Raw genomic sequence first — 12,224 nt, forward strand, 5'->3', positions numbered from 1 at the left:
TTTCTCCTCAGTTTTTTTTTAAACTGCATTTCATCTGAAATAAATCCAGATGGTCTTTTGTCTGTCTTGACATTTAACAAAAAAGCATCCACTCGACTATGCCTCAAAGATACATTATGACTAATTTTTAGTATACAAACTGACCCCTCCTTTGGGCATCTTGTTGGTTTTGCATCGCTTCCCCTTTCAGCAAAGGCCAAAACGTGCTAAAAGGGAGGCAGTTCGGGGAAAGAGCGCGCGTGACCCGAGGCGCACAAACCCTGCCGCGTTTTCTTACTCTTTGCAGATTCAGTGGGAACCTCTAATTTTGCTCGACGGCGGCAGCAGCGCTTCCACTCAAACCTCAACCCTGTGGGCTCCGTCCTCGAGCAGGAGCGAGCCGCATTGAACTCCGCCGAGTTCAACATGGGTAGACTCGAGCTGCGACTGAAAGTACTTCGAATGAAGTTTCACGGAACGAGGCTGGGCGTGGTGAAGGAAGTGTCCTTTTAAATGTGGGGTGGGACGGAAGAAGCAGAGAACTTTTCCCTTTTCGAGTGTTCACACGAGGCCACGACCCACCGTGGGTGCCATTCGCCCCTTGAGCGTCGACTTCCCTCACGGCTGCGCGTGAGGAAAAAAAAGAGAGGAGCGAAGCGGCGCCTCGTCTCCCCTTCCCCACAGCCAGGGTGTGCCTCCTCGCCTGCTGCCCGCCACGGAGCGAGGCGCCCCTCTCTTCTCCGGGAGACGCCTGCCGCCTTCTTGCCTCCCCCTCCTCGCCGAGTCTCTTTGCGGGGCCCCAGGGAGAGGAGCCCAGCGCGGCGGCGGCGGCGCCGCTCCTTCGCCCGCCCTTCTCCGTTCCCTCCCGCCATTGTGCAGCCGGCAACGCCAGCTCTCCCACCTGCTGGCGGCGGCGAGGCGAGCGACGCCCCCTCTCGCTTCCCATTCGCTCCCCATTCACCCTTCTGTGCGCGCGTATGTCCCCAGCTGAACCGGGGAGAGCCCCTTCCTCCTCCTCCACCTCCGCCCCGCTCCGGAGCGTGCAGTGCCGCCACCTTGCCCTCCCCCCCTCGCTTCCTCCTCCTCCTCCTCCTCTCCTCGTCGCGCGCTCCCCGAACTAAAAGGAGGCAGCTGTTCGGCCAGCGGCGGCTAAGGCGGCGCCTCCTCCTCGCTCCCGTTTCCAGCCGCGGCTGCCCTCGGGAGCAGCCACCGCTTTCCACCACCCCCCAGGCGTGCAGCTCGGGGAATAGGAAGAGGAGGCGCTGCTGCTGCCGCCGCCGCCTCAGACTGCAATGTGCGCCCTGCTGCTGCTGCTGCTACTCCTGCCGCAGCCCCAGCCGCAGCCCTGAAGGAGCCATGCCGGGCTGGAAGAAGACCATCCCCGTCTGCCTGCAAGCCGAGCAGGAGAGAGGTGAGTGAGCGCCACCGAGGCGCCGGCCGCGGCCAGCGAGGGGGGCTAGGCTGAGTGAGGAGGCAAGACCCCACTCTCCGTCGCCCGACTACCCTTCCCCCTCCGCCCGCTCCCTCAGGTGCTCTCCGCCGAGCGTGGAGCCCTCCTTCGGCTCCAGGAGGAGAGCGGGTGGCGGGAACGAGGTTGCCCCGCGAGCGGGGTGGGGGGAGTGTCTTGACAGAAAGCGGCACCTGAGGGCGGGAGGGGCCGGCACGTCTTCCTCCTCCTCCTCCTGGTCGTGCCGCGAGTGAACTTTTATTTGCCTGGCTGCTTGTGCCCGCCTTGGGAGGGAAGAGGTGGTGGTTGGGCTTTCCCTTCAGGCAGACCCTCCATGGGGCCTGGCTTCTGTTTGTTCCGCCGGTATCCTTGGGATACCGACTAGACTTGGCGAAGTTGTTTTGGTTGGGGTTTTTTTTTTTTTTTTTTTTTTTTAGTTCCTGTTCTCTCCGGGGCTTCTTCCGTAGGGGAAAAGTGGCTCTGCAGGGACATTTTTGGTCCAGAGCAAGCATGTTTTTTTGGGGGGTGGGGAGGAGAGCGCTGGAATGGATCTTTCCCCTGGTGGGCAACAGTAGTGGAGAATACAGAGTCCGGGCATGTCCACACAGTGTTGTTCTGGTGTTTTGCCTGAGGGGAGGGATGGTGGCAGCAGCAGGTGCTGCGAAGCAAGGGACCCGTTCCCTGCAAACCACGCAGCCTTTGGCTAGAGAAGCCAGCAGTCAGCGTGGCAAGCTATAGAGCCCCAGGGTCCAGCTACAGGGTGGGCCAATGCCCTGTCTCATTTTCGGATGAAGCTCCCTCTGTGGCACTTTGAGTGGTCAAGCTGCACCAACTATGAACGTGGGGGCTTTCTGAAAGAAGCAATGCCCTCATTTAGGGTTGCCTGTTTCTGTTAGAGCGAATGCTTTTAGACATTTACAGGTCTGCACAGCAGGCAAGCAAGGGATGGCTTTTATTTCAGATAGTCCAGATCCTAAGGGTTTCTCTGTTATGCAAATTTCATCAGAGAAAGCTGGTGAAGTAATACAGTGGTCCGCACCCCCTTTTTTTGAAGGGACTTTCTACATGTATAGTGCAGCCTTCTGGTCCAGCGATATCACTGATATAAGGGGAAATGTTTGGTATTCAAATTCCAGCACCAGACAAAACTCTTGCTTTCAGCTGCTCAGCCCCTCTGAACTTTTTCCTCATGTTGAGTGCGCACTGTTTTCATTAGACACTCTGGGGGAGCTTGCAGAGGGTTGATGCCAGGATGGCAGTTATTGTCGTGCTTTGCATTTTATCCGTCTTTAAAAAAACCGTTGTTGCGGAAAGAAACGCACCAGATTTTGTCAGAAATGGTATTCTGCACACACTTTCTCTTGGGTATGTTTGCAAAGCGACCATTCATCGCCACTGGTGGCCATGGGGCTTTTAGATCCCAATTTTAACCCTAAACAGTACCTGTGCTTACCAGCTTACCAAGTGCTCAGAAGTAATTAGCTGATAGCACTCATCCTCAGGATAAGTTAGAATTGCTGGAAGCCTGGAATTTGGAAAATACTCCTATAATTTATACTTGTCCTGGTTGATGGTATCAGAAATACATTTGTGGTTCTTGGGACATAGGGTAGAGGAGGAGGCGGAGCAACAACTTTATAGAATGTTTGAGAGCTGTGGAATCCAGATGAGACTGTCAATTTGCAGCAACCAAATAAAGGGTTTTCCATGCCAATGTGGGCTTGTTTCAGGTACCGTTAAATATTGTTCCAACACAGTGGATTTGATGTTTCTGGTAACTTTTCAAATCCTTATAAATTCAGACTGCAGTTTTGTAATGAATTCAGAAGTTAGCTCTGTCACTTAACCCAGAAATTGTGTTTCTTGTATTTGTGTGTATAATATTTGAGGGTGAGTGGTCTGATTTAGTCTGCTGTATGCTAGAATTTGCAGGCTTTCAAAATACATTACTGGGCAGAGTATAATGTACAGTTGCGCACATTCTTCCATGCTAGAGTAGATATTTGGTTTGTAAGACTTGACGAATGATTTGGTAAAATGTATTGCACCACTGATTTCATTTTGTATGTATATGGGTACAGATCACTTACAATTCATTTGGCACAAGAGTAGCTAACAAATATTAAATATGAAGCTTCCTGAACTGCTCCAAAAAAGATCTGTTTAGCTCTGACTGAGGATAAAACATTCCTGGATGCACTTTAATCTTCATTGGTAAATGACAATAGTACCAAAGTACAGTACACAATTCTCATTAGTTTTTTACATTGTTAATTGAAATACAAGCATTCAAGCAACACACATGATTTATATGTTTTCTCTTGTTATCGTTATAATAAACACCTTTGTAAAGCCAATATACACTTGAATAAACTTACATATTCTGGGGGGAAACGTAGATAAATTCCTGTATTGTCACACTAAGAGCTAACTCATTAAAATGCAGTAAAAGCCCCCCCCCCCTCAAGAGCTAAGCTCTGCATAGCAAATATGGCAAAACCAGAGAATAATTTCTGTGCATCAAAATCAGAGTCAGGAATGTGCCTTTAGATTTATCTCTCTCTCCCTGCTTTTGTAGTGTGCAGTGAACAATTTCCTTTGGTCGTCTTTTCTGCTTTGATGTTTTTCTGCACCAGTAGAGATGTTGCCTTGTAAACAGTTCTCATGCTTGTTTATTTAATTTGTACTTCTGTTCAGCTTATTTTCATAAGAGTTCAGCAAGCCCATTTTTACAAATTATTTATCGCTCTCTTATTTTCTTTTTCCGTGGTGTAAATAAAAAAGCACTTTGAGTTTCTGAAGTAGAGTTCATTTTATATTGCTCTAGCTTAGCTAATCAATTTAGCAAAACTTCAGTGCTTTTTCAGATTCAATTATCTCTCTTTGCTTCAGATGCAAGGAAAATATTAAGTGATAAAAATAAATAATTGGTGTTGAATTAGGGTACAAAGCGACCACCAGATAAACATTTTAAACTCACTGGAAAAATGGTCAGTGTTGTAATGAAATGAAGGTGCATATTTAGTGTTTATTGTGGTGCTGACTTGGAAAGCAATTACAAGTATAGTTAAAATCTGATTCAAAGCCAGTTTGCTTATATCTCCCTCTGCTGTTAGTAGATAATATTTCTGTTCTGAAGTTCATTTATAGGAATCAGGGTAACATTTTTTTCTGTGATTACTTTCAAAGAGTAGGTGTTCCCTGTTGTGTGTGTTTATTTTTGGGTTCGTGGATGTAAATTAAATAAACAAACAAATAAACTGGTGAACTGTAGAAAGCTTGGTATTTAACATATGGTGCTCTTGTGCGGTGCATGCCTTGAAAGAGGTGATTTTTCCATCTACATCCACTTCAACAGCTCGATCAACTTAGATGAAGGTGGCCAAATTACATTTTCCTTCAAAACACACTGGAAATAACCGTAAATAATTCAACAGCCAACTTGAATTCCATTGGTTTTTCTCCTTAGTCACTTCTTTCATAAACTGCAACCTCTTATCTCTTTCTTTGCCTTGAAAAATTAACATGTGCTCCCATGCACTTATACCTCTCCTTTATGCACGCTATGTAAGCCACAAAAAATGGAACACCCTTATAACTAAAGAAGTATAGGAGCTCAATTCAGCAAGAGAAAAACATTCTTGTCTCCTTAGGTTTCAGCCTCCAACCTCATACCTGATTCCTGCTGCACTTACCTACGATGCATCCTGTTTCTCATCTCTTGCCCTTTCAATCTGCACTCCTAAACTCACGTAATAGGGAGTAACCCCTCATTTAACAGAATACAGTGGTACCTCCAGTTACAAACTGTTCCGGAGGTCTGTTCTTAACCCAAAACCATTCTTAACTTGAGGCGTGCTTTCGCTAATGGGGCCTCCTGCCGCCGCCGCACAACTTCCACTTACATCCCGGGGCAAAGTTCGCTACCAGGAGCATCTACTTCCGGGTTAGCGGAGCTCGTTACCCGAAATGTTCATAAGGAGGACGGTACGTAACCCGAGGTTCCACTGTATTGGTATGCAAGAATCAGCTGGTTTATTACTTAATAAGTTTACAACCCCACCTTTCCTGCAGAGAGCTGGAGTGCACAGTTCTCCCCGACCTCCTTTTACCCTGACAACAAGCCCATGAAGTAGGTTAGATTGAGAGACAGTGACTGGCCCAGGGTCACCAGGAGTGCCAGCTTGGCCCAGTGACTGTGGGTGCCCAGGGCCGTGGGTGCCATGTAGTGTGCATGGCCTGGCACTGAAATTTGTGGGTGCCTGGCCCCTTCATGGGGAATTTTGTGGGTGCTCAGGCACCCAGGGCCCCAGGGAGATGGCACCTATGAGGGTCACTCAGTGCCATGAATATTGTCTGCCCAAAAAGCTGCTTTTAACAGGGCAGGAGGAGGGCTGGTTTAAAAAGTTGGTGACCCTAGCAGTCACCCACCTAAATCATTTGGTGATGCTATCCCCTGTAAGAAACTCGTAGTGAGCACTATCTGTGCAGGTCAGGCAATTTCAGCTATGTCAACATATCTCCTCTTTTCCAGGAAAGCATATGGTTGAAATCGGTTAAAATGCATAGGAAGTAGCTTCATAGTAGGAACTAACCGTGTGGCTGTTCTGCATATGAATTCCTATATAAGTGAATTGTCCATAGTGTTGTTGACTTCAGTGGGATCCCTCTCAACGTAATGCTTAGGACAGAGGTTTGCTAACCTTTTAGGGACCGTGGCCACATTTGCAAAGCAGAGAAGCATCACACACACACAATCCTGCAACCAAGCATACAATTGGCTACAATCAAATGCACTTTTCAGGCTTAATAGTGTAGGAAGAATGGACTGTGGGGCACCAGAGAGGGCTCTGCTGGTGCATGTGCACCCATGGGTGTCAAGTTGGTAGCACCTGGCTTAGGATCTCACAGCCTAGATCAGGCAACTGATATATTAAACTAGTGACATTTTTTATTTTATGTGTGAATTGGATAACTGCTGTTTCCATCATTTTAAATCTATGTTTTAATAAAGTTGGAAATTGTTTTAGCCTTTTTTTTTTTACTTTGCACAGTCAAGATTACACAAGTGATTATGTGGTGTGTGGGTTTTTTTTGGTAAAAGGTTTGAGTTGTGGTCTTTGTTGATTAATGACATTGTAATATAGCTACTGAAGTAAAACCTGTCACTTCAGAAATGGCATGTAAAAACCAACCAATGTAATATGATGTATCATTAAAATTCAGGGCATATTTTCCTCCAGATTTCTGCTTAAGCTGCTAAAGCAAATCCATTTATAAGCCACCTAAAACACTTTTGAGGTGACATATGAAAGGAAGAAGAATGAAAGAGAGCATTTTTGGGTTGACACTCTTCAGTATTCCTTCCAATCAAGTTAAACGAAATCATTTTATGGGTTTCCTGTGTCAGCTTTACAGCTGATCATTTTTGACAGGAGTGGAGCGAACAATAAGTCTTGTTTATGGTATGGAATTAGGACGGCATCACAAATGCAGAGCTTAGAATTAGGGTGACGACCATTTTTAAATGTTACATGTGAAGTTTAAATTACTTCTATAGCTCTCTGGTTTAAAATACTATTTTATGATTTAGCTATTCCTAACTTACCAGCTGCTACAATTGCTAAGCCATGTGCAGCCTGATACCATTTAAAATTAGATGCACCTAAACCCATTATTTCAATGGGCTTAGGCATGTTCAGCTCTACATTGGAATGGGCTGTTCAACTTCCTAGCAGCTCCTGTAACCCTGTTATCATTCACAACAGTTGCCGTCCTGAGAACTGATGCCCCTCTCCCAAAGATATGTTGTGAACCTGTACACAAATAGTCTAGCAATGGTTGCATCTGGGTTATGAGTGCTTTAGGTAAAGGTAAAGGGACCCCTGACCATTAGCTCCAGTTGTGTCCGACTCTGGGGTTGCGGCGCTCATCTCGCTTTATTGGCTGGGGGAGCCGGCGTACAGCTTCCGGGTCATGTGGCCAGCATGACTAAGCCGCTTCTGGGGAACCAGAGCAATGCACGGAAATGCCGTTTAACTTCCCACTGGAGCGGTACCTATTTATCTACTTGCACTGCGTGCTTTCGAACTGCTGGGTTGGCAGGAGCTGGGACCAAGCAATGGAAGCTCACCCCATCGCGGGGATTCGAACCGCTGACCTTCTGATCGGTAAGCCCTAGGCTCTGTGGTTTAACTTACATACATACATATTTAAAGGTTGAGGAAACAGCAGTGTGCTCATATTGTACTTTTTAAAAAATGCATTAAGGATGTTTTATTTATCCTCACATTTATCACAAAAGGAAGGTTAAATTCTATTTACCTTATTTTCTCACACTTGCACAAAATAAAAGCTCGCACACTTATAGCAGGAGTCACACCCCTGTTTCTTTCCCCACTGGATGACAGCACTTGATGTGAAGGTAATATCCTCCAGGCAAGAGTGGAGGATAAAATAAAAATTGTGAGAAATGAATGAAGGCGGAGAGAGCGAGCGCACAAATTTGTTTATTTGCATAACCAAGCCAACACACTGAGACAAATTCTAGAAATATAACCAAAATAAAGCACTAAAAATACCATTTTGACAACCCCCCGAAAAACCAGGCAAGTTCATATATTGCTGTTGGGATGTGGTATGTCTTCTGTGTGATAGGTGCCATGTTGCACCATTTATAGCTGTAAACAGACAGCATCTTTGTTGTGTAGGCTACATGGTTACCTTCCTAGGCCAGTTTGGGAGTAACTGTCTCATCCATTATTCCCTGTAGCTCTTGTACATGGACATCATTGTTGCACTGCTCCACATTTCAATGTGGAAGTGGAAACCATCCCACAGCAGTAATTATTAAGCAGCTCTATGCTGTTTTGATATTAGGAGATTGCTTCATTGTGTACATGTTTATTACATACTTGAAAACACACGTGAGAAGTTCATTCCCGCTAACTCCACTCTCCTGCTATTGACAAATGAGCAGGCCATAATCACATATAGCGCCTTAATTGAATAATCTGCTGCAGGACCAGCTGCTGTTCATGGGCCAACTATAGCCCTTTATTCCATGAAAAGACTTTCAACATGCAACATCAGTCACAATCCCCTTATATATCTCAATATATACTTGCAATGAAAACCAAGTTAACAAAATGACAGCTAAACTTCACTGTCGAGCACAGGGAATATTTGTGAGCACACAATTCACCATCAAATGGGAAGTAATATGTTTCTCATTCATTTTGACAGTACTACCTACCGTATTTTCCAGCATATAAAATGACTGGGCATATAAGACGACCCCCGACTTTTCCAGTTAAAATATAGTGTTTGAGATATACTTGACCGCAGATTCTCCACCTGGCGTATAATATGACCCCCGACTTTTGAGAATATTTTCCTGGATTAAAAAGTAGTTTTATATGCCAGAATATACAGTACATATACAATATATACAGTACATTCTAAGAAATGTAAATAATTTCTAATTCTGAGGTCCCTTATTTCAATTGTGATCTGAAACCCATTTGTTTAAAGTTTACAGTTTTGAAGTCAAGAGCATCCTGGCAGATTTATGTGGGCCTTTCTTACTGTTGGTGTTTCAGCTCAGGGGATGTCTGTAAGTAAGTACAGCTGTACCTTGGTTGACGAATGCCTTGTGACTCAAACGTTTTGGCTCCTGAATGCCGCAAACCTGCAATTGAGTGTTCTGGTTTGCCAATGTTCTTTGGAACCCAAAGGTCCAACGCAGCTCACGTGGCTTTCGATTGGCTGCAGGAGCTTACTGCAGCCAATTGGAAGCCATGCCTTGGTTTCTGAACGTTTTGGAAGTCAAACAGACTTCTGGAACGGATTCCGTTCGACTTCCGAGGTACCACTGTACAGGCCTTCATATTACTGCCCTCTTAGAAGGATAATCAAGCAGGTCATAGGAAAAAGGTCTATGTCTTGTTTATCTTCCCCTGCCCCTAACTACAAGCAGCTACTCCTTTGATGAGAATATAAATCAAAGGAAAACCAGAAGACTTGTGACAAGGACTTTAACATACAGTATTTTGTTAGATTTGGCATTTAAATTTTCTGAACAGAAAGCCACATCACAGGTGAGTGTTTTCTTTAGCCTTGTGTTCTATCCATTTGTTTTTGTTTATAAAGAACTGATAGGAATGAATATACACCTCCAGCATCTTGCAAACCTTTTGCTGAAGACTAAAATGATTCCCATTCTAATGAGCGAGTCAGACAATAAAATTCTTGCTCACTGCAACTGCAAGCAGCTGAAGCAGCACTTTTGATTTTAATAATAGAATAAATTTAGGAATGAGACATAAAGAATACTTGGTGAATAACAAACATTGAAATTTAAGTAATGTGGTGTGAGATGTATCTTTGTCCAGTAAGAATATGTACAGCACATAAAGATATATAGATGGAATATTGGATACAGCTCTTTTATCTTTTAACAGAGGTCCTTCCATCTTAATTATAGGCCCTTAAATTTCAAATTGCCGTTTGTCTCACAACAGCAATCAGCAAAACAGTTAAATCATGTAGAGATTTAAACCTATGTGCAATTTGAAAATACTTTATATTATTAAATTGACAGGATTAAGAGTACTGTTCAATTGTCATGAGTGCATCTAACATTATACATAGATTTTATAGTCAAAAGCCCAGTTGATCTCTGTGCAAGAAGAAGCTAACTGACTTTAATTATGGGAAATGTGAGATAAGAATCCATGAGACAATTTTCATCTGGTCAGAATAGACTATCAGACTCCATAGAATATTTGCAGTATCCAAATACGTCATGCCCCATTTTTGTAGTGTGTAAGTTTTGCAGACATGAATCAGAGTAGGGCAATCTAAAACGTGTGCTTTTTGAGTGTTTTAATATAGATAATATATATTAAATATATATAGATAATATATATTAAACTAGTGCTTTAAACCCGTTAAATTAACGGGCACTAGAACATATGTGGTGAAACTTTTTAAAAAACAGACTGCTCACCCGCCGCCACTTGTAACGGCTGCTGCCGCTTAGAAGTACATCCACGTGAGCGTGCACCCGCCACGCACCCGCGCACACCCGCCGCTTCAACAGTTTCGCCCGGCCGCCCGAAGTCTCTGTGCTCCAAGTCCCAACAGCTGTCCGTGGGGCACATGCGCAGTAGCGCAATCCCACGGACACAGGGACTGGACGCAGAGACACTTGCACTTTATTAGTGTAGATAATAAGGGATGCGGGTGGCGCTGTGGTCTAAACCACTGAGCCTCTTGGGCTTGCCAATCAGAAGGTCAGCGGTTCAATTCCCCGTGACGGGGTGAGCTCCCGTTGCTCGGTCCCAGCTCCTGCCAACCTAGCAGTTCGAAAGCACAGACGGGCAGGAAGGTAAATGGCGTTTCAGTGCGCTGCTTTGGTTTTGGTGTTCCGTTGTGCCAGAAGTGGCTTAGTCATGCTGGCACATGACCTGAAAAACTGTCTGCGGAAAAACGCTGGCTCCCTTCGCCTGTAAAGTGGGATGAGCACCACAACCTCAGAGATGCCTGCGACTGGACTTAAGTGTCAGGGGTTCTTTACCTTACCAATCAGAAGGTCAGCGGTTCAATTCCCCGTGACGGGGTGAGCTCCCGTTGCTCGGTCCCAGCTCCTGCCAACCTAGCAGTTCGAAAGCACAGACGGGCAGGAAGGTAAATGGCGTTTCAGTGCGCTGCTTTGGTTTTGGTGTTCCGTTGTGCCAGAAGTGGCTTAGTCATGCTGGCACATGACCTGAAAAACTGTCTGCGGAAAAACGCTGGCTCCCTTCGCCTGTAAAGTGGGATGAGCACCACAACCTCAGAGATGCCTGCGACTGGACTTAAGTGTCAGGGGTTCTTTACCTTTTGTTGTTGCTGCTGTTTAGTTGTTTAGTCGTGTCCGACTCTTCATGACCTCATAGACCAGAGCACACCAGGCACTCCTGTCTTCTCTTTACCTTTACCTTTTAATATAGATAATATTTTTAAGCATGCATAAACCAGAATCAACAGAAGTTTTCCTTTCAGGACACCAGCTTATGGATCTGACAGTAGTGTGGGGTGTGTGGAAAGGGCAAGAGTGCAGCTCTGGGACTTTTCTTTTTTAAAATAGCAGGAGCAATTACGTTTTCTGGGGTTGTGTTTTTTTGCTGTGGCAGGTGAATGAAGTGATAATGAAGTTTCAATTTCTACTACAGTCGTACCTCGGTTCTCAAACTTAATCCATTCCAGGAGTCGGTTCAACGCCCGAAACCGTTCAAAAACCAAGGCGCGGCTTCCGATTGGCTGCAGGAGCTTCCTGCACTCAAGCGGAAACCACGTCAGATGTTCAGCTTCCAGAAAACGTTTGCAAACACTTACTTCTAGGTTTGCAGCATTCGGGAGTTGTTTTGTTCGATGACTGAGCCATTCGAGAACCAAGGTACCGCTGTATTGGGAGAGGGAATGCTCTCACCACTTTTGACTAAGAACAATGTAGCCACTCAATGACTTGTACCAAAAAAAAGGGTGCCAGCTCACAATACTGTATGAAATACTATTGATTCTGTGTCTCTGGATTCTGAAGCAGACAACTGTTTATTTGTCGCTGTAGCTGCTTACTTATATACTGGTACTCCATTAATCATGTAGCTGCAGTGTGCATACACAACAATCTGAATTCTTAGATTTTTTTGTGGGAAAAAAGCAACAGACAAGAGCAGGTGTTCTCAAATTTTCTAAGCCCCCTTCCTGTGGCTTCACATCTCTGCCTTACTTGCTACCTCATGCACAAATGACACCT

General features: G+C 45.1%; 1 protein-coding gene across 2 annotated transcripts in view; it reads left to right on the top strand.

The window, feature by feature from the left end:
* The first annotated feature begins 1,222 nt into the window (after positions 1-1,222).
* GRIP1 (glutamate receptor interacting protein 1) overlaps positions 1,223-12,224 on the top strand; it is a 315,500-nt gene continuing 304,498 nt past the window's right edge. For both annotated transcript variants that reach the window (XM_033162508.1, XM_033162512.1), the window contains exon 1: positions 1,223-1,390. In XM_033162508.1, the coding sequence (XP_033018399.1) occupies positions 1,336-1,390 (55 nt within the window). In that variant the 5' untranslated portion in view covers positions 1,223-1,335. The remainder of the gene's footprint in view (positions 1,391-12,224) is intronic.

Source organism: Lacerta agilis, chromosome 10 (genome assembly GCF_009819535.1).
Source record: "Lacerta agilis isolate rLacAgi1 chromosome 10, rLacAgi1.pri, whole genome shotgun sequence".
Taxonomy (NCBI): Eukaryota; Metazoa; Chordata; class Lepidosauria; order Squamata; family Lacertidae; genus Lacerta; species Lacerta agilis.